Raw genomic sequence first — 27,495 nt, 5'->3', positions numbered from 1 at the left:
AATAAAAGGAAATAATGCAAGAATTAACTGCAGGAAAAACAGGTATAAGGGGAAAAAAATGTAACCATAGTACACTACTTGACTCACCAGTGACTTTTAAAAATGGAATTCCATCTACTACTCAAAACCTCTCAGGGGCATTTCACCACACTTAGAATAAAATCCACACTTACCAGGACTAAGGAACTTCAATGATGTGGCTCCACTCCTGAAATCTCCCCTCTCAGATTATGCTCTGGGAAGTTTCATTTGCTGTTCCATATGCATGGGACACTCTTACCTCCAGATCATGGTACTCAGGTGTCAGCTGAAAGTTCACCTTTTCTGTGAAGCTTTCCCTGACCAGTCAGTATAAATTCGTACCAGCTTTCTCTCAGTTCTGTCACTACTGCATCATTTCATTTTATTCATATTGCATCACTGACTGAAAATATTTGATATGTTACTATATGAGGATAAATTGTAATAATATTAGTTAATACTTACAGTACTTACATAGTACTTATTTCAGACCAGACCCTGTTATAAGTGCTTTATATTTGTTTTTGGATCTTTGTTGCAGACTGTCTCCTTCTATTGCACAGGCTGGAGTGCAGAGGCACAATCTCAGCTCACTGCAACCTCCACCTCCTGGGTTCAAGTGATTCTCGTGCATCAGCCTCCTGAGTAGCTGGGATTACAGGTGTGTGCCACCATGCCTGGTTAATTGTTTTGGTTTTTTTTTGTTTTGTTTTGAGATGGAGTCTCGCTCCGTCGCCCAGGCTGGAGTGCAGTGGCGCAACCTCGGCTCACTGCAACTTCTGCCTCCCAGGTTCAAGTGATTCTCCTGCCTCAGCCTCCCGAGTAGCTGGGACTACAGGTGCCCACCACCACACTTGGCTAATTTTTGTATTTTTAGTAGAGACGGGGATTCACCATATTGGCCAGGCTGGTCTCAAACTCCTGACCTTGTGATCCACCCGCCTCAGCCTCCCAAAGTGCTGGGATTACAAGCATGAGCCACCACGCCTGGCCTTTTTTTTTTTTTTTTTTTGTATTTTTAGCAGAGATGAGGTTTCGCTATGTTGGCCAGGCAGGTCTCAGGCTTCTAACCTCAAGTAACCCTCGGGCCTCAGCCTCCCAATGTGCCGAGATTACAGGTGTGCACCACTGTGCCTGGCAACATTTGTTATTTTATTTAATCCTCACATCATCCATGAGAGGTGGGTTGTACTAATACCACCATTTCATAAACAAAAAAACTGAGGCACAGTTTAATAACTTGCTGGGGGTCACTCAATAGCAAAGCTGGGGCTCACACACCTGCAGTCCAGTCCCAGTTTGTGCTCATAACCATGTGTTATATGGCCTTTCCCTGCAAGTTGCAGGAGAGCTGCAACTTTACCTGCTCTTCACCCTCTGATATGGTTTGGTTTGGCTCTGTGTCCCTACTCAAACCTCATGTGGAATTTTAATCCCCTCACGCCAGGGGAGGAACCTGGTCGAAGGTGATTGGATCTTGGGGGTGAATAGTGAGTGAGTTCTCACTTAAGTGGCTATGTTTTCTGGGGTATATACCCCAGGTTCATCCTCTCATGCCGGGAAAATTCAGAACAGACACACACAGGGAGTTTAGGAGCACAGGTTAATAGGCAGAAGAAGGAGAAAGGAAAACAGCCCTCTCTCTAATGAGAGAGAGGGAACTTCTGAGAGGAAACACCGGCAGGTGGCGAATTCACCAGATTTTATAGTCAGGCTTGAGGAGGTGGTGTCTGATTTACATAGGGCTCACAGATTGGTTCAATCAGGTATGATGTTCACATAGCGCACTGGGAAGGCTGGTCACCCCACCCTAATCTTATTATGCACATTAATTCTCCTCTTGGCCGGCACCAGCTTGTCTGCTCCTTACTGTACACTTGGCTGGCAGAGAAGGGAAAATGGAGCCGCCATCTTAACGTGTCTGGTTCCTAGTTTCTGCCGGCATTCACCCATGCAAGCTCCCAGCTTGCTTGTCTATGTGTGGGGCTGCTTTTCATTTAAAAGAAAAGCCTTACCAAGGACTCCCTTACCCTCACTATCTACCTAAGTGATTTCTTCTTAACTCCTATATCATCATAAGATCTGATGGTTTAAAAGTGTGGCACTTCTCCCTTCTCACTCTGTCTCCTGCCACCATGTAAGATGTACCTTGCTTCCTCTTCACCTTCTGCCATGATTGTAAGTTTCCTGAGGCCTTTCTGGCCATGAAGAACTGTAATTCAGTTAAACCTCTTTTCTTTATAAATCACCCAGTCTCAGTGATTTATAACTACTTATAAAGAAAAGTAGTTCTTTATAGCAGTGTGAAAATGGACTAATACACCCTCACAGCCTCAAGACCTTGAGCAGCGTCTGATGCTTACATAATGAGTACTCCTCAAATATTTGTTCAATAAATGCATTATAAGAATCTCAGTTATCCTAAGGCAAGAGAAAAGAAGAGGGTACAAATTTTTCTTTTTATTTTTTTTGAGACAGAGTTTAACTCTTGTCACCCAGGCTGGAGTGCAGTGGTGCGATCTTGGCTCACTGTAACCTCTGCCTCCCAGGTTGAAGCAATTTTCCTGCCTCAGCCTCCCAAGTAGCTGGGACTATAGGTGCACACCACCACACCCAGCTAATTTTTGTATTTTTAGTAGAGACAGGGTTTCACCATATTGGCCAGGCTGGTCTCGAACTCCTGACCTCAGGTGATCCACCTGTTTCAGCCTCCCAAAGTGCTGGGATTACAGGGGGATACAAATTTTTCCTCCTTGGCTATCAGTTGTACCACTTGCCACATCTCAGTTTTTTCCACATTTTGATACCAGCTGCTCTGGTTCTTCCAGTTTTAGGGTCTCTTGATCAAGATATTGTGGTTTCCTCTATAGAAACAGGCTCCATAACATTCTTCTTCTTCTCTCTCTCTCTAATTAAGCTATTGCTGTATTAGCACTTGTAAGCTACCCAGTGACTGCAGGACATGACTGCCTCACCTTCTAGTCTGTGCCCAAGGTGAAATGGATGTGGTAGTGATTCTTCCATGGACCAAGTGGATCCAGTGACTTGCCTATAGGACATCCAGAAGACTCACTGACGGAGTGTTGTGGGAAAGAGCAGAAAGCTAGAAACCACCTCTCATTGGATCTTTAGTCCAGAGAGGAATCCAGCACGCAAAATGCAGAAAAAGATGATTTGTCCTCACGTGGACATGAAGGCAGGGCATTCTGGAGAGAGTCAGGGATATGGTCAGAGAGCTTAGGTGGCCAGGAAAGAGAGCTCTACATGTGTTTCCACTCATGGAATCAAGGAACTCAATACAAAGTCCTAACAGAATCAACTCATTCCTCTCTATTTTCCCATACCCCGTCAGACCCCTAGTCCAAGTCACCATCGTCTCTTCCCTGCATCCCTGCCACAGCCCCTAACCTACGCCACAAGGAACTCACCCTTGGCTTCCTCTCCAGAGCACACTTTCCTGACAATGAATCTTCTAATTTTAGCATCTTTTACAAACCAGGTATCCTGAGAATTTCCCAAGTCATCATGTCTTTGTTCCTTTTTCTTAACAGTTCCTACCTCAATTTATCCCTTTTTCTCTGGCATTTTACTATAAAACAGCAAGAGAAAACCAGGCTACACCTTCAATACTTTACTTGGAAAGCTAAGCCAAATATCCAAGTTCAAACAAATTCTGCTTCCCATATAACTGTAAGACACAATTCCACAGTTTCATTCCACTGTATGACAAGGATCTTTTTCCTCCAGTTTCCCTAAACATGGTCCTCATTTCTTTCTCAGCCCTCACCAACAACACATTATGAAAACCTACACTTCTGCCAACCTTCTACAATGACTTTGATATTCTCTAAAATGAAACACATTTTCTTTACCATGCTCTTCACTTCCAAGTCCTCACCAGCAGCACCTTTAACATCCCTACTTCTACTAACAGTCTTTCTAAGGCAAGCTAGGCTTTTCCTATCATGCTTCTCAAAATTCTTCCATATGCTGCCCAACACCCAATTCAAAAGCCACTTCCACATTGTTTAGGTATCTGTTACAGTAGCACACCATTCCCAGGTACCAAAATCTGTATTCGTGTACTACTGCTGTTGTAACACATGACTGCAGACTTTGTGGCCTGAAATTATACAAAATTATTCTTTTTTTTTTTTTTTTTTTGACGAAGTCTCACTCTGTAGCCCAGGCTGGAGTGCAGTGGCACAATCTTAGCTTACTGCAATCTCTACCTCCCGGGTTCAAGTGATTCTCCTGCCCCAGCTTCCCAAGTAGCTGGGTCTATAGGCATGCACCACCACACCTGGCTAATTTTTGTATATTTAGTACATACAGGGTTTCACCATGTTGGCCAGGCTAGTCTCAAACTCCTGACCTCAAGTGATCCACCCACCTTGGCCTCCCAAAGTGCTGGAATTACAGGCATGAGCCACCAAGCCTAGCCTCGAAACTACACAAAATTATTATCTTATGGTTCTGGAAGTTCCAAATCAAGGTGTCAGCAGAGCTGCATTCCTCCTGGAGGCTCTAGAGTGAGAATGTTTTCTTGGCTTCTCCAGCTTCTACAAGCCACCTGCATTCTTTTTTTTTTTTTTTTTTTTTTTTTTGAGACGGAGTCTCACTCTGTCGCCCAGGCTGGAGTGCAGTGGCGCGATCTCGGCTCACTGCAAGCTCCACCTCCCGGGTTCACGCCATTCTCCTGCCTCAGCCTCCCGCGTAGCTGGGACTACAGGTGCCCGCCACCACGCCCGGCTAATTTTTTGTATTTTTTAGTAGAGACGGGGTTTCACTGTGTTAGCCAGGATGGTCTCGATCTCCTGACCTCGTGATCCGCCCGCCTCGGCCTCCCAAAGTGGCCACCTGCATTCTTTGGCTCATCCTTATCCTCAGATCAAGTAATGGAGCTCTTTAAATCTCAATCTCTCTCTCTCTCTCTCTCTCTCTCTCTCTCTCACACACACACACACACACACACACACACACATACATACACACACACACCCCTTTGCTTCCACTGTGGCATCTCCTTCTCTGATTCTGCTTTTGACCCTCTGCCTCCCTCTTATAAAGACGCTACTGATTATATTGAACCCATTTAGATAATCAAGGATAATCTCTCCATCTCAAGATCCATAACTTAATCACAATCTGCAAAATCCCTTTTACCATGAAAGCTTCTGGGGATTAGGCTATGGGCATCCTTGGGGGCTATGACTCAGCCTACCACATTCACCAACCCCCTATTATGGGCCAAGCATTGGACGACATATGGTTGCACAGTGGTAAAAAACTGGATATGCTCTCTGCTCTCAAGAAATGTATGGTCTAGTGGAAGAGTCAGATATCAATCCCAAAGTCATACAAATAATCACCCCAATACAATCATTGCAAGTTGAGATGAGGGCACTGAAAGCCTGGGAAACATGGGAGTCCCAAGGGTCTCTTTGAGGAAGTAGCATCCAATCTGAGGTTGGCAGGGCAGGGTGATAAGGCACCCCTGGATGGGGAATCAGAAGAAGACCTTCCAGGCAGAGGCATCGGCAAGTGCAAAGGCCCTGAAGAAAAAGAGTTTGGGGGATGAGGGAGGTGGAAATGGCAAAACAAGTTGAGGCTGTAAAGATGAGAAGGACCAGATCCCTTGGGAACTTCTGAAGCATGGTGGGGACTTTAGGTTTTATTCAAAACATAACAGGAAGAGGTTGAAGAGGTTTTTTGCTTAATAAAAAAATTTTTTTTGGTTTTTTGTTTGTTTGTTTGTTTGCTTGTTTTTGAGATAGGGTGTCACTCTGTAGCCCAGGCTGGAGTGCAGTGACGTGATCACAGATCACTGCAGCTCCTCCTGGGCGCAAGTGATCCTCCCACCTCAGCCTCCCAAAGTGCTGGGATTACAGTGCTGGGGCTGTGAGTCACCATGCCCCACCGGGTTGAGGAGTTTTTAAAGCAGGTGACTGATGTGATCACTCTGCTCTGGAGAACAAATTGTGTCTGAGAAACAAATGGGGATGAGAAAAAATAGAAACACATATATTCAGTGAAGAGAAGACAGTGGCCTAAACTGGGCACATGGTTGTTAAAATAGATAGGACTGCATAGATGTAAGATAGGTCTTGGACCAAAAATGACTCATAGGACTTGATGGAATTTGGTGTGTGATTCAAAGGTCTGGGATATGGCCATAGGGATAGCTGGCATATGAGGAATGTAGCAAATTAATGGAAATGAGAAATTAAAGGGATTAAGATGCCAGGAAGGGGAATAGGCCATCCACATGCACCTTAAAATAAATGGGAAAACAGCACATGGGAGGGAAGAGAGGAGGTAAGTGCTAAAATCTACAGTGGATAATGGGGCCAGAGGGACTGGGGTGTCTTCCAATGATGGTTAGAGGAAGAGAGAGCACAGACTGCTGGTCTGAGTAGCAGAGAGCAGATGCTATGAAAGGAGTCTCATGTGGAAACAGTACTGGGCAGGGTGAAGGGCATCAGCCCCACTCCAGCCCTGGATGAGGGACAGAGAAAATGAGCAGCCTCCACTTTAAAGGTTGGCAGAGAAATGACCTCACCTAAGACCAGGAGGAGCAGGAAACCCTTAGGGAAGATAAAGTGGAGTGTGGTAATATTGGTTGCAAAGGGTATTGTGGGCAGATTTGAGTGGGAGGGTCTACTGTGGGTCGAGTTAAGAGAGAAAATGCAGAGCATCAAGAGAGTGAAGGTGATGGGGACAATGTGGAAACAGTGACAAGGGGAATTTAACTGGGTGCTGGGTTGCCAATGCTTTAAGTCCCAGTGGTGTATTCCCTGGGGGATGTTGGGTGCTTAGGCCTCTCTGTATTTACCAGTGGGCTGGAAGGGAAGCCCAGCATGCTTTTCCTCAAGGTCTTCTATGATTAGGGAATGAGCAAGTGAGTCTGAGCCCAGGAGTATGGGGTTGTGTACAAGTGTTCTTACCCCCGTGTTCATCAGGTCTTCTTTCGTGATTCTGCTTAAATGTCACCTCCCAATAAAGCCTTTCCTAATTTTTCTGACTTGTTTTTTCCACATACACAGAACCTTGTGCAGACTTCTACTGTAGCACCTACTATATGCACATTATTGCCTTTGCTATTTATTTATTTATTTATTTATTTATTTATTTATTCATTCATTCATTGAGATGGAGTCTCGCTCTGTCACCCAGGCTGGAGTACAGTGGTGCAATCTCAGCTCACTGCAGCCTCCACCTCCCAGGTTCAAGCAATTATCTGCCTCAGCCTGCCCAGTAGCTGGGATTGCAGGTGCATGCCACCACACCCGGCTAATTTTTGTATGTTTAGTAGAAACGGGGTTTCACCATGTTGGTCAGGCTAGTCTCGAACTCCTGGCCTCAAGTGATCTGCCTGCCTTGGCCTCCCAAATTGCTGGGATTACAGGCATGAGCCACTGCACCCAGCCACCTTTGCTTTTTATATATATCTCCCTAAATAGAATTGTTTCTCAAGAGTGAGAATAATGCTTGAATTATTTCTGTTTTCCTGTTACTGGGTACAAAGTCTGGTAGCCTTGGTAGGAGCTACACAAATGTCTAATTAAGTAAAACTTAGCCATTGTTTGCTGGTCATTATTGTACTATATAAACGGTAGATTTGAAGAAAAGTTTAGACACTCTTCATATAATGGTTACTATGAATCATTATAATGTGTATACTATGAAGTATACACATTACATTTAACTTGCTTTCTTAATAGATAATTTTCAATTAGTTAAATTAAATACAACACTTCGGAAATACTGTCAAAAATATGTTACTGGTCTTAACTAAAATTTGCTTAAATGGCCGGGTGCAGTGGCTCACGCCTGTAATCCCAACACTTTGGGAGGCTGAGGCAGGTAGACCACCTGAGGTCAGGAGTTTGAGATCAGCCTGGCCAGCATGGCAAAACTCTGTCACTACTAAAAATACAAAAACTAGCCAAGCATGGTGGCAGGCATCTGTAATCTCAGCTACTCGGGAGGCTGAGGAGAATCGCTTGAACCTGGGAGGCTGGAGATTGCAGTGAGCTGAGATCACACCACTTCACTCCAGTCTGGGCGACAGAGCAAGACTCTGTCTCAAAAAATAATAAAACTAAAAATAATAAAATAAAATGTGCATAGGTACCAGTATTTCAGATTTTCTTGATAATGACTCTGGTGTCAAGCTAATTTCATTAAAAGGCTTCAATTTTTTTCATTCAATCTTGATTATAATAAACTCACATGTCAAAAATCAAATATATAAATATATACAGTGAAAAGGCTCACGGTAACTTTCTTTTTATCTCTACCTGAGAGCTTACTGGTTCTTTCCTCAATTGTTTTCTTTTAATGTCATTATTTTTTACGCCTAATGACTATGCAAATGACTTCCAATCTTTGTAATCACAAACAATGCTGCAATAAATAATCTTGTTGATAAGTCATTTCACATGTGTACAAGTTAATATAAGGCACTTTTAATTAAACTAAATATTAACAATGATGTTGAATCATTAAATCTATTGCAAACTATGCAGTTACGTTAATATGGTTAAAACAATCCCTCATCTCAAGCTTCGAAGTGTTGTCCTTGAATATCAAGTGGTAGACTAAAGTACTCCTGTACATACTGTTCTAAGAACATTGATCAAGAGGAGGGAAGGTGCCAGTTAACCAGCAAATACAACATTAACACACTCAGTTATTAAGGGGCATAAACTTTATTGACATCCTACATCTATATATTCATGGAACTACTGACAATATTAATAAAATATTTGCTCTAATGTTATTGAATTTTTAAAAGCCAGTTTAGTTAATATCATGCTTTTTAACCAAGTAATGGTTATATGTTATATGATTAGTGTTATATGATTTCTTTTAAGTAAGCATAAAGAATCGTGGAAAACTATCAGCAGAGCCAACCATGAATAGTTGATGTGTATAACCAAAAGAAAAAGGAAATCAGTTATCAGGAGACTTTCGAAAGTGAATATAGTAGGTGCCAGAACTCTCCACAGGGAATTTGAGAAGGCCTATTTCTCGAGGCATTCAAATGGAATAGAACTGAAAGCTAGAAAAATAAACTCAAAAGAACAATCCTTCTTCAGCAGAAGTAAAAGCCCAAAATGACCTAATAGATTTTTTCTTTCAAAATTCTAGGATTCAATGAACACTGCTCTAAGTGCCTCTTTTGTTGGATTTGTTTGTCAGGGTATGCATTCATTAGTTTGCTTAAAAACTGCATTGTTTGCAACAAAGAAAAACATGTTGAACAGTATTGGAATTGGTTAAGATTCCCAAACACATGACTTTGTTCTATATTCTAAGACCATTCCAAGGATGTTTCCCTTTACATACTGCCTTAATCTGAAAACTAGTGATTGAACAGGCTGGCATTACTGAGTTTGTTCATTACGATTTTTGTGGTGTTCAGTTTATATTCCTATGTAGCATCTTTTTGTATGAATTTTCCTACAATCAATTTAAAATCAACCAGCTATGTGAGTTTTCCAGTAGACATATATAGCAGCTATATGAGTTTGGCAATGGGCATTAAGCTACATGAGTTTGCAGCTATATGAGTTTGGCAATAGGCATTAATAGCAGCTATATGTGTTTGGCAATAGGCATTAAGACCGTGTAAATACTTTACTGTTCTCTGTGTTTTTATAATCTTCTGTCTTTTGGAAGTCAATTAAAGCTTTAACTTCAAAGAAATCCAAGTGTGGAAAGATGTATGTGCCGTTCAAAAACAGAGAAGTATAAAACAGAATCAATTAATCTGAATCTTGAAAGTCCAGAAATAGGCTCTCGATTTAACTCAACCAATATCTGTAAAGCACCAACAATGGTGCAAGCTTCATGCCATGGTAGAAGAAAGGTAAGTGCAGAGGAGGTGCAGCATATGATCAATATCTTATTGGGGCAAGGTTCATGCTACAACAGAGGAAAAGGTAATAAGCACAGTCGAATTAAAGCATTGATCAGTATCTTATTTCCTGACTTCAAAATGTAAATCTATGCATACCTTCCCACCTTTCGCCCATGTTCATTCCACTGCAAAAACATGATCACTGGTCTCACAAGGTGTCTGGGGAGTGGGCTGCATGGTGAGCAACATGGTGCAAATTATAGATAGGATGGAGGGAGTTAAAAACCAGTAAATGCAAATATAAGAACACATTTTGAGATAGATCAAATCCTCTCTTATGACCAGAGAAATGCATGCACATAGAAGAAGTGTAGGTAGATTTTAAACGGTATCATGCACTAAACTAAACTCAGGAGACAATGGGGAAGCCATAGATTTTGCGTGGTGGAATGACATCGAACAGCACATAATGAAAATTAAGCTTCAGACCAGTTGGGAGATTTTTGGAATAATTCAAGCGAGAAGTAATGAGAGCATAAACCAGTATGCAGGGCAATGGGAAAGAGAGAACCTATAGATTCAGAGAAGACAGAGTCCACAGGACATGGTACCTGCTTGAATATGCGGAATAAGAGAATAAGAAAGAAGTAAAAGATGGCTGGCTGGGCATGTAATCCCAGTAGTTTGGGAGGCCAAGGTGGGCGGATCACTTGAGGTCAAGAGTTCTAGACCAGCCTGGCCAACATGGTGAAACCCCGTCTCTACTAAAAATACAAAAATACAAAGCCAAGCGTGGTCGTGGGTGTCTGTAATCCCAGCTACTCAGGAGGCTGAGGCAGGAGAATTGCTTGAACCCGGGAGGCAGAGGTTGCAGTGAGCCAAAATCACACCACTTCACTCCAGCGTGGGTGACATAATAAGACTCCGCCTCAAAAAAAAAAAAAAAAGATGGCTGGACTTGGGCCAAATATACACCCTTGCTACAATCAGCTGTGGCTAAGGTGGGGTCACCTGCAAAGAACATGGCCATACTGGCCTTCTCCTTTGACAGGTACAACAGGTAGGGGAAATTATCTAAGTGGGAAGTAGGAAGGCTAGGCACCCCAAACTCCTACACTCCAGTAAGAAATTGCATATTAACCTTGGCTAAGAAAACACCCACACACACTTCCAAACTAGTTGAAGATCAAAGGAATTAGGGTGCAGATGGTATGAACCTAGTTCTATTCTGTAACTATACACCTTAGATCTTGATGAGATGAAACAGAGAAGAAAGTGATAACTTATGTGCTGTGAACAAACAAACCGTTTGTTGTTTATCTCTTGAACTAAAAGGCAAGTGGAGATTTTCAATATTCAAATGGCAGCGTGAAGCTTCTGCTTATATAGTTTCATATCTCAGCTGATTGCAAAGGCAAGAGCCAATAGCTCTCCACTGCTCTGAATAACTAAACCATTTCAGTCTTTTCTACCTGTCTTCCATGCTATATGCACTCTATCGTCCTGGCTTTAATAAGCAATAATTTAATAAGCAATATGTGTTTGCACATTTTGCAAAAGATTGGCCATACTTTTCATAAGATTTACAAACTGGCCCAGTGCAGTGACGGATGCCTGTAATCCCAGCACTTTGGAGGCCAAGGTGGGTGGATCACTGGAGCCCAGGAGTTCAAGACCAGCCAGTGCAACATGGAGAAACCCCATCTCTACAAAAAATACAAAAATTCACCGGGCGTGGTGGCACATGCCTGTGGTCCCAGCTACTCAGGGAGCTGAGGCAGGAAGATCACTTGAGCCCAGGAGGTTGAAGCTGAAGTGAGCCATGATTGTACCACTGCACTCCAGCCTAGGTGACAGAATGAGACCCTATCTGGAAAAAAAAAAAAAATTTACAAAGTGGTGTCAGACCCAAGAAAGCCTAGAACCTGGAGAGATCAATAGCACAATAGACTAGGAGTCTGTCTACTTTCTCATTTTGCTCTTTTATTTGTATTATTTATTTATTATTAAGCAATTCTAGTAAGTTTTCTGATGCTTTCCTTAGAAGAATGTTTTCAGTTAAAGTAGTTTGAGGCCGGGCGCGGTGGCTCATGCCTGTAATCCCAGCACTTTGGGAGGCCGAGGTGGGCAGATCACTAGGTCAGGAGATCGAGACCTTCCTGGCTAACATGGTGAAACCCCGTCTCTACTAAAAATACAAAAAATTAGCTGGGCGTGGTGGTGGGCGCCTGTAGTCCCAGCTACTCAGGAAGCTGAGGCAGGAGAATGGCGTGAACCCAGGAGGCGGAGCTTGCAGTGAGCCGAGATCACACCACTGTACTCCAGCCTGGGTGACAGAGCAAGACTCCGTCTCAACAAAAGAAAAAAAAAAAAGTAGTTTGCATGGCATTTAGAAAATGGAAAGCAAAAGAAGCACCAATTAAGCAAGGAAGTCCTGCCTCAAACCTGCATGTGTTTCTTCTATAAACACCAGCACTATTCTTACAAGTGTACAGAGCACTCACCGGCACTGAAAACCATGGAACCCTAAGTCACGTATTATGCTTCCCCATGTAGACTTTGCAGCTGTCTTTTAACTCTACCTTTTATCTTCAAAGTTCAAGGAAACATTTATTATGATTTCAAATTCCTGAACTCACATCTAGTCCTAAAGTCAAAACAATATAACTTGGTATCTAAATCAACTGAAATGAAATGAAATGCACTTGGCAAAATCACCCTTTTATGTAGTGGTGGAATGCTAACAACTGCCCTGTGACCATCCTGTGCAAATCTACCCTTGGCCTCATCCCAGGATATACCCAAACTTCGTCTCAACTGTGTCTCTTTGTCAGTCACGTTAAGAGACAGCTGTGGAATGTTTGGTCTAGAATATCCCAACAGGTGCTCCTTCCGTCTCAACTTCTATGGAGTCAAATAGAATTTGATCTGTAATCCTATGTCCCAGGCTTCCTAAGTCTTCCTAAAGCAGATATCCATTTATAGTCAAAACAGCAAAAACAGTTCTCACACTGAGGGATAAACCGTAAATGCAATTGATGAAACATTCAAATCTACACACCGAAATAAAGAACTGACAAATGAATTTGTTCTTTTTAGATTAAAGACTATTCTTAATGGAACTAGCTGAGTTTTGCAAGTATTTCACAACTTTCAATAAGAAAGAGCCATATGTTTTTCAGTATGCCTTCAGTTTATTACTTGTAATGTAATTTCCTCTATTTTTTTCTTTATTGGTCTTCCCTGTTTCCATTCTTCCATTTTCCTGTATTTTCGGGACATAACTGTCTCTTTCTTTTAGAGTTTGTTTTTCCCATTAATTACTGAACACAAGAAAAATGTTTTGCAAAATAGTCTTTCCCACCAAAAAGGTATGACAGCAGAAAAACGTTTATGTGACATGCTATGCTGTATTCATAAGGTAATCTAATTTCCAAGCTATTTTAAAGATATGAGTACTCAAATTTTAGGGGAAAGATAATTTAGCCTTGTGGACTTCAGAGCACAAATTCTAAGCATAGTTGAAACTGATACCTGAACCTGGTGTTCCAGAAAAGACAGATTCTCCTTTGCGTTCACCATTGACATTGTGAGTCACTGACAAGGTCTTATGATGAAACTGTTTACCAAGATTTGCAAAGTCGTGTTTATGAATAAAAGCACCTAAATGCTTAATTTTGAAACATTTAAAAAATGTGAGTTGCACCTCACATTTATTTCTTGGCTGAACTGCATACAATCCCATTGCAGTGGCCTTAGTTGAATGGACAGAGGCTCAGGAAAGGCCAACAGTAGGAACATTTACCATATGTTAGGTGAAATGTATAGACCAGCTGGACAGCTGTTAAGGGGATAATGTTACAATACAAAAGCTGCCTATATTTTTGACAGTAAAATGAGCAGATTAGCCATAGTTTCCTCCTGTGCTCAAAAAGAATGATAGCACATGCCTGTAATCCCAGCACTTTGGGAGGCCAAGATGGGCGGATCACTTGAGGCCAGGAGTTCCAGACCAGCCTGGCCAACATGGCAAAACTCGGTCTTTACAAAAAAATACGAAAATTAGCTGGGCGTGGTGGTAATCCCAGCTTCTCAGGAGGCTGAGGCACAAGAATTGCTTGAACCTAGGAGGCAGAGGTTGCAGTGAGTAGAGATCACTCTGCGGCACTCCAGCCTGAGCAACACAGTCAGATTCTGTCAAAAAAAAGAAAAGAAACAAGAATGATAGCATCATATAGAAAGTAGAGGATAGCTGGCACAATTATGTCTATCATGGAAGGTCCCAGATTCTCACTCTCCAATATAGCAACCAAACCTTCCTGAGCATAAGGCTGATCATGCCACTGGGTTTCCCTGGGGTGGGCATCTGTTATTTAAAGAAACTGTGATTACCAACACTAAAGGGAAATAAAGAAAGTTCTTTATTTTCCAACTTCCTATACCAGTTGAGAAGAGGCCATTTAAAGAAGCGGGCAACCTGAAACCCCAAAAGATGTAACTCATCCAAAGGCTCAAGATAGCCGCCATTTAGAAACAATCTTTCATTTATGGACAGAAATAATTTACTCATAAGCCCAGCCCTCTCAGTTAGGTTAATAACACCACTATCAGCTTTCCAGCTGTTTACTTCCCTAGCTTTATTTCTAGACATGAGAAATAAGGAACAAAATATATAATTATGAAAACAATTGGAATGTCAGACTACGGACAAAACTGAGACAAAATTTATATAAGTAGAGAGTATATTGAGGTCAAATTTGAGGACTGCAACCAACGAAACACCAAATCAAGTTGCCCTGAATATATACAGCAGTTACAAGTGGATTTTTAAAAGAAAAAAGAGGCAGTTTCTAAGTTGAGAAGAATTTATATTAAAATAACATAAACTATATAAACTATTGATAGGCTAAACATTGTTTTTTTTTGTATCACAAATTCCAGGAACATAATGAGTGAGGCAGTTAGTCAGGAACAAAATGTCTTTAAATAATTACTCCTGCGCATGGGTACGGGGGGCGTGACTGAAGTCTCACACTCCTATCTCTCTGGGCCTGATAAATTGTGTAGCCTTCACAAAGCTCAGATCGCTCTGCGCTATTTTTCTTTTTTCAGGGAGTTGCACAGCTACTGACAGAAAGCACGTCTTGGTTTTAGTCCACAGGACAAAACTCAATTGTGATCAAATGTTTTCAACTTCCTTTCATAATAAGGTTTTAAACTCATTTCAAATAATTAGATCTGGTTCTAATGGGCTGAAAAGCAAGAGAAATTCTTGCGTACAAAAGGAAAAATATTTTTCCCCTTTTCTCTCTGTAGTTCTGAAATCCAGTGAAATTACTCATTACTGAAACTTATCAGATGAAAATATTGGCCAGCATTAAATTCTTTTCCTCCCCAACCCCCACCTCTTTTTTTCCTTTTTCTAACCACCACACTTTTGTTAGGCCAGTTTAACTAGCTTTACATCTCTGAGCCTAGCCTGAGGGGCCACATCCTGTGTCTGGAATGTAAAACCTCTCTCCTCACTAGGCCTCCAGTCTTCCCTCCACACACACAAACACACACACACACACACACACACACACGGACTTCACTTGCCTCCAATCCCATTTACATGTGTATCATTTTTAAATCTCCATCTAAATTTATTAAGTCATAATACTCACTTACCATTTTTGTACACATGCTACTCAGTGTATAGCCTATGTTTCTTATCCAGTTGCCCATTCTGCATGTGTCCGTCTTAAAATACAAGCTCATGCATGACTTAAGCCCAGAGAATTTGCTGAGGACAAAGGCAATCAAGATGCCATGTGCAAATAACATTTTTTTAAAAAATCAAGCTTGTGATAGCAATACATATTTAAGAGATAAGTGGAAAGATGTTTGAAATATTGTGATAAAACTAACTTAATGGAACCTTCCATACTTCTTCGATCATACCTAGAATACAATCATTTCTTTCTTAATCTTAGGAAATATCAGGAAACAGAAAAGAGACTACTTGTAGATATCTTACCTAGTTCCCCATGTTATAAAAGTATCTTGTAGAAGGGACAGGGGTTTTTGGACCTACCAAAATGCGTAATTAACCACAACTGCACATGGACAGGAAAAAGCTGGAAAAGCAAGACTGTTCATTCTTAGTTTTCTCCTTTTACTTACTAAAGCTATAATCAACAAAAGTGTGTTTTTCATCTGAAATGAAACAAGCATGAGGAAGCCAGAAATAGAACCTCTAACTATAGAAGAAAAGTTGTGTGATCTCTGTTGAATACAAAAACGCATAGTTTCCACTCGGTTACTGTTTAATTGTAGTGAAAGTTTTCGTTTGGCAACAAAGGCGCTATTTACATATTATTTCTTCTAAGTGAAACTATGGCCTGGGATGGGTTGTAGATAAGAGCAGTTGAGAACCACGCTTCATCTCCCTCCTTAGAAACTCTGAAACGAGGCTTTATTCCTACCAGAAGTTCAGATTGCATTATGGTCATCTCAATTCCAAAATGTTAGGTGGCAAGAATATCTGCCCATTCTTCACTTTCCTTGGAAAAAGTTGCTCTTCGGGTTTTATATGCGATTGCAGTTTTCCAGTGTGTGAAACCAGGAAAACAAAACACTCAACGGTGTACATCCCTACACCTAAATAGTCAGAAATAATAGGCAGCTAGGCTAATTATCCTTGATTAGCAAGATCAGAGCCATTAGGGTGCTCACTGGTTTAACAAATGAATGCCCTTAGGCGTCTATCATTTGTAACTCCTAGAAGCTTTAATTTCCACAAGAAACAAAATAAGAGGGGCCTTCTGCTTTTAACAGTGAAAAGATCATTCTCCCTCCCCTCTCCACCCGGGTCAACTCTTCCAGCCGCTCCCTCCTGCATCACGAACACACGCTGCAGGAAAGCGCATTTACAGCCCGGGACATCCCCAGACCTCCTCTCCAAAATTCCCCACCTCCTGTGCATAGGAGAAACTGAGAGAAGCCCTCACTTCCTTTCCAAACTTCACAAGCAGGGGAGAGAGCTGTAGCAGACTTTCACCTCCGTTCGCAAAAGCGAATGTGAAAAAGTCCGAGAAGGCACGTCCTGCGAGTGGAGGTTAAACCGAAATCTGAACAGAATGCACGGTCCCCGCAAACTACGATTGATAAAGAAGATACTGCAGACGTTTGCGGGGGATATAAGCCATGGTTGTCTCGCCTTCCTCCCCTCCCTGCCAACTGTGTTTCTTGGACAAATCGCCGGTTCGATTCACGCACACATTTTTGTAAAACACGGACAAAACCATAAGTAGTTACCTTCATTGTTCCGTCGGCCACGAGGGAAGCTCGAGCTGAGCGGAGGGCAGATCCCAAGGGTCGCAGCCCCTGGCCGTGTGGACCGGGTCTGCGGCTGCAGAGCGCGGTCCCGGCTGCAGCAAGACCTGGGGCAGTGCCCGAGGCGGCGGCGAGTACACGTGGCGGGCTGGATTGCAGACCGGCCCTCTTGCGGCGGAGACTCGAGACCTAGCGGATTGCATCAGCAGGAAGACACTAAGGCTGCTCCCCCAGGCCGCCCCCAGATGGTGGAGTCTCTCCCAGCCCGAAGATTCGGAGCCAACGCCCAGACCCGAGCCTCACTCACTGCTCACTCCCGGGGTGCAGGGCAGAGGTGCCAGTGTTGCAAGCAAATGACACGGTTACCCCCGAATCAGCCACTGTGGGTGCGTATCCGAGTGTGGGGATGCCCGTGTAACATTTATATGGAGACGTCAAGGAGGAGGAAAGAAACAGATCAGAGGTCAAATGTGATTGCCATTCCGTCATCACTGGCTCCTGCCCACCTCCCTACTGTCCCCAAAGTAACTTTGCTGCATGCTGAGAGGACCATGGCACAATCCTGCCCAAAAGTATACATGTATCCCCCGCGGCTACTTTAAATGTACTTTTGCAGTAGTCAAGAACATGTGCCTGGTTTGCCGATCTCTTTCCCAGAGTTCCTTAGTCCACCCTCGAATATAACCATTTTTGCCAATTTATTATGTACATGGGGGAAAATTTTTAATCCTTTAATTTGAGCATATAAAATTCTTTATAATGTGAAATTGCCCAGTAGCCTAGTTGGTCCCCTGTAAGTTCCCTCCCCACATCTATACAAAGCTCCAGGATTGCTACTTTTCCATGTCCAGCGCCTAGGTCAGCCTCCATGACTGCTTAAGTGTGCTGCTGGTTGACCTCCGCTGCCTCTCTGTCAAGCTGGCAAACTCCTATTTTTGTAAATTTCAACCCAAGTCTTTGCTGTGGAAGTTGCCTCCAATGCCCTCAAACAGAATTGGGCCCTTGGTCTATGTGCTGCACTTTGTCCATATCCTTTCTCAAAATCAATTATTTTATTTTATTATTTTTTAATGGAGATGGGGTCTCATTAAATTGGCCAAGCTGGTCTTGAACTCCTGGCCTCAACAATCCCCTCGCCTCCGCCTCCCAAATTGCTGGGATTACAGATGTGAGACTGTGCCCAGCTTCTTAATTTTACTTTAATTATTTGTTTGCACAGTTGTCACTTCAGTGGATTATGAGATTCATAAGGGCAGATCCTTTGTCATATTTATCTCCCATACCAAGTGGCCTGCCATGGAAGAGAGGGAGTGTTGAAAACAAATGTGTCAGTGCTTAATGACTGTTGGTGAGGTGAATGAATGGTTAAATTATGTGTTCAATAAATGTACTGAGTGATTTCTACATGCTAGGCTGATATATAACAGTGGTTTGTAATCTGAAATGTCTCAAAATGGAGCCATTTATGACAAGGGTTTCAGCCTCCAGTGAAATTGTTGACCCCTCAAATTGATAAGCATATGTATGGTGGACTGAGGTGATAAGATAACACCTGCTGTGGCCTGGCACCATTGGCAAGAGAGTAAAGAGAGAGGCAGCTGAGCTAATGGCTATGGGCACTTGCGGATGCTGTGAAAACCAAAAAGTAATGAAAACCTGAAAGTAACTGACCACAGCCAAAATGCTTGCAGAAGTTCTGCCCTGAGAAATCTGTATCTGTAAGCATTTAATCGGCCATTGAGTCCTTGTGAAACCTCCTGGCCCCCGTCAGCGAAAGCACAGCTAGATAGATTTGAACCTGACACTGACATGAGACAGGCAATATGCAAAATGCTAGGGACTGAGTGGGAAACAACAAAAATGTTCTTACCCTCATTAAGCTCATATACTAGTGTGAGAAACAGAAAGTAAGCTTTAAATCAGGTAGCAAAATGTTTATCAACTGAGGAATGGCTAAATAAAACATGGTATCATCCACACAACGGAATATTATTATATTCTGCAATAAAAAGAAATGAAGTACTGATTACATGCAGTGACATGGATGAACCTTGAAAACTATGCAAAGTGAAAGAAGCGTCTCACAAATGACTACATACTATGTGATTCCACTTATCTGAAATGTGCAGAACAGGAAAATCCATAGAGACAGAAAACACATAGTTGTTTTCAATCTGGGGACAGGGTGGAATGGAGAGTGAATGTTCATGGGCATTGGATTTCTTTTTGAATTGATTAAAATGTTCTCAAATTAGATTGTGGTAATGGTTACACAACCCTGTGAACACACTAAAAACCACTGAATTATACCCTTTAAATAGGTGAATTGTATGTTATGTGAATTATATCTCAATAAAGATGTTACTCTATGGCCCGGCATGGTGGCTCACACCTGTAATCCCAGCACTTTGGGAGGCTGAGGCAGACAGATCACTTGAGGTCGGGAGTTCGAGACCAGCCTGGCCAACATGGTGAAATCCTGTCTCTACTAAAAATTAGCCGGGCGTGGTGGGGGGTGCCTGTAATCCCAGCTACTCACAAGGCTGAGTCACAAGAATCGCTTGAACCTGGGAGGCAGAGAGGTTGCTGTGAGCCGAGATCATGCCACTGCACTCCAGCCCGGGTAACAGAGCGAGACTCAGTCTCAAAAAAAAAAAAAAAAAAAAAAAAAAAAAAAAAAACAGGTACCATGTGGTAAATTTTATGAGAAAGAGTAATAAGGGGATAGAGAGTGATGGGGTCATAGATATAAATGCATTAATAAGCTCTAGAGCAAGCCTGGCAATTACTCCTAGATCCAATGACCGCCCCTCGCCCCCCTCTCCCTCAATGCAGGATTTTTCTCAGTCCCTTTGCCAGTCAAGGACCTCTGGCCGGCAATGCCGGAGGCCTAGTTCGGGGCATACTACCTGCTGCAGGAGGCACCCCACGCAATTTGCCCGCCTGAGTCAAGTTTGCCTTGCACACTGGTTCCTGAGTTCTTGCCTCATGCCCAAGAAAAATGAAGATGTGCTGACAATTGAAGAGTGAGCAAGGCGGGGAGTTTTACTGAGGGATGAAACAGCTTTCAGCAGAGAGGGAAGCGGGGGTGGTCCCCCTACCCGAAGGCAAGAAAGTCCCCTCCATGAGGCTGAGTCCTGGGGCTTTTTATGGGCTCAGAATAGGGGAGGGGCAGGCAAACAGGAACAGAAATTCTCACTCTGCGTCATGGATTTCATCCAGGACCAGCAGTCTGGTCTTTCAGCCTTCAGGCTGTTTTTGGCTTGAAGGTACAGTTTCACCTCCAACCCTGTTGCTGTTACCCCTACTTAAGGATTCTTTTGATGTTAGCAACAAAGGAAGAGAGAAGGTAGTATATATTTAAAAAAAAAAAAAAAAAAAGCTTGAAGGGAAGTGAGAAAGTTAGGGAATTAACATCCACAGAAGAATATGAGGGCCGGGCGTTCACGCCTATAATCCCAGCACTTTGGGATGTCAAAGCAGGAGTTCAAGACCAGCCTGAGCAACATAGCAAAAGCCAGTCTTTACAAAAAACGCAAAAATTAGCTGGTTGTGGTGGTATGTGCCTGCAGTCTAAGCTACTCCCAAGGCTGAGGTGGAAGGATCACTGGAGCCCAGGAGATCCAGGCTGCAGTGAGCTGTGATCACTTCATACTTCACTGCACTCCAGCCTGGGTGACAGAGTGAGACATCATCTCCAAAAAAAAAAAAAAAAAAAAAGAATATAAGAACAATCTAGCTATGTCTCTCCTCCCATTTCCCTTTAGTGTTGATAGAAGGGCCCCACAGTTCTCCCTCACTGTCAACTGTAAACTCCCAAAGCTTCTCTCCCAGACAACACACATGCTTTTCCCAAATGAAGAGGCTCATGATCAACCAAGGTTGTTACTCTGACAGTGGCACTGTACTTCAAACAAGTCACAGTAAAAGATATTTAAGGAAAACTGGATCCAAACTGGATATATACCATATACCCATCTATGGGCAGTGTCTTTTACTGAAGAAGAGACAGCATTTCTAACATTTCTAATAGACACTAACTTTGAGGTTGACTCCAGAGCCCCAGACAGTCCAGCTTCATTTTGTCCTCACTGTTATTAACAAAGGCTTTTATTGCCATCATTATGAAAAATATGTGCCAACTACCTGCAGAATGTCTTCCCTGTATCTTACTAAATTTTCTCTAGGAAAGCAGAAACTCACAAATATTCTCTGCCTTGAGTTATTAACAGTTCCTGGAATTTGAATAGGAGAGTTTACATAACGCAATGATACTCTGTCTTAAAAGAGGAAAATCTACTCTAAAATTCTACTCTACACACTCAGAAAACAATGTCATTCTCTTTCTCTATTTCTCATAATAAAAAATACTTCAAAATTGTACTGTTTTTATATTTCCTATAATACTTGCATTCATTGCCCATTACATACATGTGCACACACACATGCATACACACACAGACACACACACACACCAAGTTCAATACTCGAAAATCATTTATACTGTACTTTTTGGGAAATTTCCCATGACAATTTTGACTCACTGGATTTATTTTTAGCCTTGTTGTACACACTCTAGTACCTAATCCCCATGTAAAATTAGATTTACTGGGTTGGGCATGGTGGCTTATGCCTGTAATCCCAGCACTTTGGGGGGCCGAGGTGGGCGGATCACGAGGTCAGGAGATCGAGACCATCCTGGCTAACACGGTGAAACCCCGTCTGTACTAAAAATAAAAAAATTAGCCAGGCTTGGTGGCAGGCACCTGTAGTCCCAGCTACCGGGAGGCTGAGGCAGGAGAATGGCTTGAACCCGGGAGGTGGAGCTTGCAGTGAGCCGAGATCGCACCACTGCACTCCAGCCTGGGTGACAGAGAGAGACTCCATCTCAAAAAAAATAAAAATAAAAATAAATTAATTCCTATCTATTTTGAAAGGATATTGTAAAGTCTTCTTTCTGCTAGTTCTCTAGAACCTCTCAGGGTACTTTCCACCCTGATGCACAAAGCTATCCTCCTTCTCCTTGAAACTCCTCCCTTCCATGATAGGATTCTGAATCTCCTCCAGCCTCTCTGGCAGGTTTTTACACCTTGTTTATGATCACCTCATGCCCTCTAAATATAGGCAAGGTGTTCATCCCACCTGTATCTGATCTTGAATCTCCTCTTTATACTCTGTCCTCTAGTGTCTCTACTATGACCTGTAGTCTGATAACTTTTAAAACTATACTATATCTCTGGTTCCTCTCTATTCTAACGAGCCCAATTAATCCAAATCCAAGCACATAATCTTCCCTTTTTAACCTGCTTCCCTCTCTCTGCTGATGTCATTAATGTGCTTCCAATTATCCAGCCTCCAAACTTTCGTATAGCTCCTATCTTTATAGATAGTACTTAAAGCAAGAGAGAAAGATATGAGCCTCCCCCACCCCGTAATCACTAAGCCATCCCAATTCTATCTCCACAAAATCTCTTAATCATCCCCCTCAGTTCCCACTCTCACTGCCCTAGTTTGGTCATTCATTGTACCTTCCCCCTGGATTGTTATCCCTGCCTTTAATCTCTCCCTGCCCCAATCCACCCAACACACAGATGGCTAGTAATCTCCCTAGTCCTCCGTTCTGATTAGATTTTTTTCTCCTGTTCAAAATCATGCAACTTGCACTCAGATGCTCTGGTGAGAGCCTGACATGAGTACATGTTGTGTGCCCAAGCACACCTGAAATCTTCCATCATTGCTTCTGCACAAATGCTCCTTGGAATTTCTTTTCCTCCGACTTTGCTTGGCTAAATGATATCCAGTCTTCGAGATCCGTTTTAATTACTATTGCCCCATTTGCAGCCTTTCCTGAAGCACTCCTTGTTATAAACCAGTGATTCCCAATTAGGAGTGATTTTGTCCCCCTGGGAAGATTTGGCAATGTCTGAAGACATTTTTATTATAATACCTAGGGAAGTGGGGGAGATTTGCTACTGGCACCTAATGGGTAGAGGCCAGGGATGCTGCCAGGCATCCTACAATGCACAGGACGAGCTCCCATAATAAAGAGTTATCTGAGCCAGGCGTGGTGGCTCACACCTGTAATTCCAACATTTTGGGAGGCCGAGGCGGGAGGATCACCTGAGGTCAGGAGTTCGAGACCAGGCTGACCAACATGGTGAAACCCCGTCCCTACTAAAAATACAAAAATTAGCTGGGCATGGTGGCAGCCATCTGTAATCCCACCTACTGGGGAGGCTGAGGCAGGAGAATTGCTTGAACCCAGGAGGTGGAGGTTGCAGTGAGCCAAGATCATGCCATTGCACTCCAGCCTGGGTGACAGAACGAGACTCTGTCTCGAAAAATAAAAAAAGTTATCTGGTCCTAAATGTCAATAGTGCCAAAGTTGAGAAACCCTGCTTATAGACCCACACCAACTTTTGTGCTTGATATGGTCTGGCTGCATCCCTACCCAAATCTCATCTTGAGTTGTAGCTCCCATAATTGCCACATGTTGTGGGAGAAACCCAGTGGGAGATAATTGAATCATGGGGGTGGTTTCCCCCATACTGTTCTTGTGGCAGTGAGTCTCATGAGATCTGATGGTTTCATAAGGAAAAATCCCCTTCGCTTGGTTCTCACTCTCTCTTTGCCTGCTGCCATCCATGTTAAGATATGACTTGCTCCTCCTTGTCTTCTGCCATTATTGTGAGGCCTCCCCAGCCATGTGAAACTGTGAGTCCATTAAATCTCTTTCCTTTATAAAATTACCCAGTCTTGGGTATGTCTTTCTTAGCAGCATGAGAACAGACTAATACAATACTGTTTCTATAATTACTGGTGTATAAGTCTTAGCTACTCTTCTCTTGGATAAATTCTGTGAAAACACAGAACCATTTTCTTTGTAACGACCATGGTGTTAGCCTACTAACTACCTCTCAGAGTCTGCCTTCTCAATCCTTCACAATCTCTTTTACCTCTTAACATCTCTTCAGATAGTGATCTCCCTTAGGGTTTCATCCCATGTCCTTAATTTTTTTTCTTTTTCTTTTTTTTTTTTTTTGAGACGTAGTCTCGCTCTTGTCCCCCAGGCTGGAGTGCGATGGCGCGATCTCCGCTCACTGCAAACTGCACCTCCCAGTTTCAAGCCATTCTCCTGCCTCGCCACGCCCCGCCCCCTCCGCCCCCGCCCCGGGAAGCTGGGATTACAGGCGCCTGCCACCACGCCCAGCTAATGTTTGTATTTTTAGTAGAGATGGGGTTTCACCATGTTGGCCAGGCTAGTCTCGACCTGCAGGTGATCCACCCACGTCAGCCTCCCAAAGTGCTGGGATTACAGGCGTGAGCCACCGCGCCTGGCTATTTTTTTTTTTTTTCTAATTCATTTTAAATCCTCTCCATAAGGAAATCCATCTACTCCTTGGCTAATACTCTTACTTATCTAGCAACGGGACATTTTTCCCAGGCGTGGTGGCTCACACCTATAATCCCAGCACTTTGTGGGGCCAAAGCAGGTGGATGGCTTGAGCCCAGGAGTTTGAGACCAGCCTGGCCAACATGGCGAAACCCCATCTCTACAAAAAATACAAAAATTAGCCAGGCGTGGTGATGCATGCCTGTAGTCCCAGCTATTCGGGGGGCTGAAGTGTGAGAAGCACTTGAGCCTGGGAGGTTGAGTGAGACGTGATTGTACCACCGCACTCCAGCCCAGGAGACACAGAGAGACCCTGTCTCAAACAATAAAAATGAAAATAACAAAAATCCATTGTTCTTCTTTTTTTTTCTAATAGAGCCCTGGTTCTTTTTTCTATGGTGAGGATACAGAATATGCCTAGTCCTGGGGGATTAATAATTAATCTAAGGCAGTGATGACAATCTCATTGTACTTTGCAATATATTTACTTTCCCATACTCTCTTGAGCTAGAGAAGATCAAATAATCAAGTTCGGATCAATGAGATTTAAAAGAAAGTGACCCAAGGAGCTTTTAAGGATTTCCCTTTTGATTAGGAAAACATAAATCAGGCAAGGAGAGCTTACTGGTGCCTCCTTCTTTTCCTTCTTCCTTTCCTCCCCCTACTCCCTCTTCTTCTCCACCTCCACTTCCTCCTCCCTCTCTTTTTCTGCTTTCTGCCTTCTTCTTAATTTTATTTTAGTAAGTATGCTTAACAGCTCTATCCTCTTAACAGATGTTTTTTTTTTTTCTTTTGAGACAGAGTTTTGCTCTTTTTGCCCAGGCTGCAATGGCGTGATCTTGGCTCACCGCAACCTCCGCCTCCCGGATTCAAGCGATTCTCCTGCCTCAGCCTCCCAAGTAGCTGGAATTACAGGCATGCACCACCATCCCCAGCTAATTTTGTATTTTTTAGTAGAGACAGGGTTTCTCCATGTTGGCCAGGCTGGTCTTGAACTCCCAACCTCAGGTGATCCACCAGCCTCAGCTTCCCAAAGTGCTGGGATTACTGGGATTACAGGTGTGAGCCACCGCACCCGAGGTTTTTGTTTTGTTTCGTTTTGTTTTTTCTTTAGACAAGGTCTTGCTCTGTCACCCAGGGTGGAGTGCAGTGGTGTGGCATGGCTCACTGCAGCCTTGAACTCCTGGGATCAAGTGATCCTTCAGCCCCAGCTTCCCAAGTAGCTAGGACTAAAGGCGTACACCCCCACACTCAGCTAACTTTTGTATTTTTTGTGGAGACAGGGTCTTACTTTGTTGCCCAGGCTTGTCTTGAACTCCTGGGCTAAAGTGACCCTCCCACCTCAGGCTCGCTAAATGCTGGGATTATAGGTGTGAACCACCATGCCTGGCCCCTCTTAACAGATTTTTAAGTGCACAATTCAGTACTGTTATTTATACGTACAATGTTATACAGCAGATCTCTAGAACTTACTCATCTTGCATAATAGAAATTTTATATCTGTTGCCGTTGATTAGCAACATTTTCCCCTTCCCCCAGCCCTGGCAATCACAGTTCTATTCTTTGTTTCTCACCCCATTCTCTTCTTGTTTTAAATGTTGTATACAGATAAATGTTTCAGAATGCTGCCAACAACCATCCTGCAACCATGAGTGGCAAGCCCAAGACCAAAAATCAAATATTGAGGATGGCAAAGAAAAAAGAAAGAGACTGGACTGTTGGGGACATCACTGAGCCACTTTGCCAAACCTGGAGTTGCCTACCTTCAAAAGTTTTGTTATATGACATAATTAATCTTTACTGCTTTGCCACTTCTGGTGGAATATTTTATTACTATCACCAGAAGCATTTCTTGGCTTCAATAACACACATACTCCAGTGTCACCTGCTTCAAGAGCACTCTACTCATAATTCTGACTAATGTACATTTCCACATGTCTGACCCAAAGGCATGTATAACTCAGTAGACTTTTATTGTATATATAATTAACTTATATTTACTCTTAAATCCTTCTCTGTGTGTGTGCATGTGTGTTTGTATGTGTGTGTGTGTCTTGCTACTATGTGTTGCATGCTTGGTAGACTCTTCTTGAATTTTCTTTGTTTTTTTTTTTTTTTTTTTTTTTGAGATAGAGCCTTGCTCTGTTGCCCAAGCTGGAGTGCAGTGGCGCAATCTCAGCTCACTGCAATGTCCGCCTCCTGGGTTCAAGCAATTCTCCTGCCTCAGCCTCCCTAATAGCTAGGATTACAGGTGCACGCCACCATGCCCGGCTGATTTTTGTATTTTTTTGTAGAGATGAGGTTTCACCAGGCTAGTCTCAAACTCCTGACCTAAGGTGATCTGCTGGCCTCAGCCTCCCAAAGTGCTGGGATTACAGGCATGAGCCACCAGGCCCAGCCTTCTAGCTTTATTAATAACAACATTATTAAACAAGTATCCCAAACAACAGTCAGTCAACATTAGATCCTACCTTTCCTGAACTGTCTTCAAATCTGATCATTTATAATGTCCCTTTATTATCACAAAGATTTCCCTTTATAATTTCTTAAATTTGTCTTTCGCTCTTCACACTCATTAGAATATCTTATTTCAAACTTCCATCATCTCTCCTTCAGCCATTAGCTTCTTTTTTTTTTTTTTTTTTAAGACGAAGTCTTGCTCTGTTGCCAAGGCTGGAGTGCAGTGGCGCGATCTCAGCTCACTGCAACTTCCACCTCCTGGGTTCAAGCAATTCTCCTGCCTCAGCCTCCCGAGTAGCTGGGAATATAGGTGCCCGCTACCATGCCTGGCTAATTTTTGTATTTTTAGCAGAGACAGGGTTTCACCATGTTGGCGAGGCTGATCTTGAACTCCTGACCTCAGGCAATCCACCCGCTTCGACCTCCCAAAGTGCTG

The 27,495-nt window shown here is 42.9% G+C and overlaps 1 protein-coding gene across 2 annotated transcripts in view; it reads right to left on the bottom strand.

Moving 5' to 3' along the window:
* The window catches only part of BCAT1 (branched chain amino acid transaminase 1), a 138,474-nt gene extending 120,685 nt beyond the window's left edge, over nt 1-17,789 (bottom strand). Inside the window, exon 1 of one of the 2 annotated variants that reach the window (XM_019039127.4) lies at nt 17,189-17,789. In XM_019039127.4, coding sequence (XP_018894672.1) covers nt 17,189-17,194 — 6 coding nt within the window. In that variant the 5' untranslated portion in view covers nt 17,195-17,789. The remainder of the gene's footprint in view (nt 1-17,188) is intronic. The other variant, XM_019039129.4, reaches the window with a different exon arrangement.
* Nucleotides 17,790-27,495: the final 9,706 nt, after the last annotated feature.

This window comes from Gorilla gorilla, chromosome 10 (assembly GCF_029281585.2).
Source record: "Gorilla gorilla gorilla isolate KB3781 chromosome 10, NHGRI_mGorGor1-v2.1_pri, whole genome shotgun sequence".
Classification (NCBI taxonomy): Eukaryota; Metazoa; Chordata; class Mammalia; order Primates; family Hominidae; genus Gorilla; species Gorilla gorilla.
This window is presented reverse-complemented; position numbering and strand designations above follow the sequence as displayed.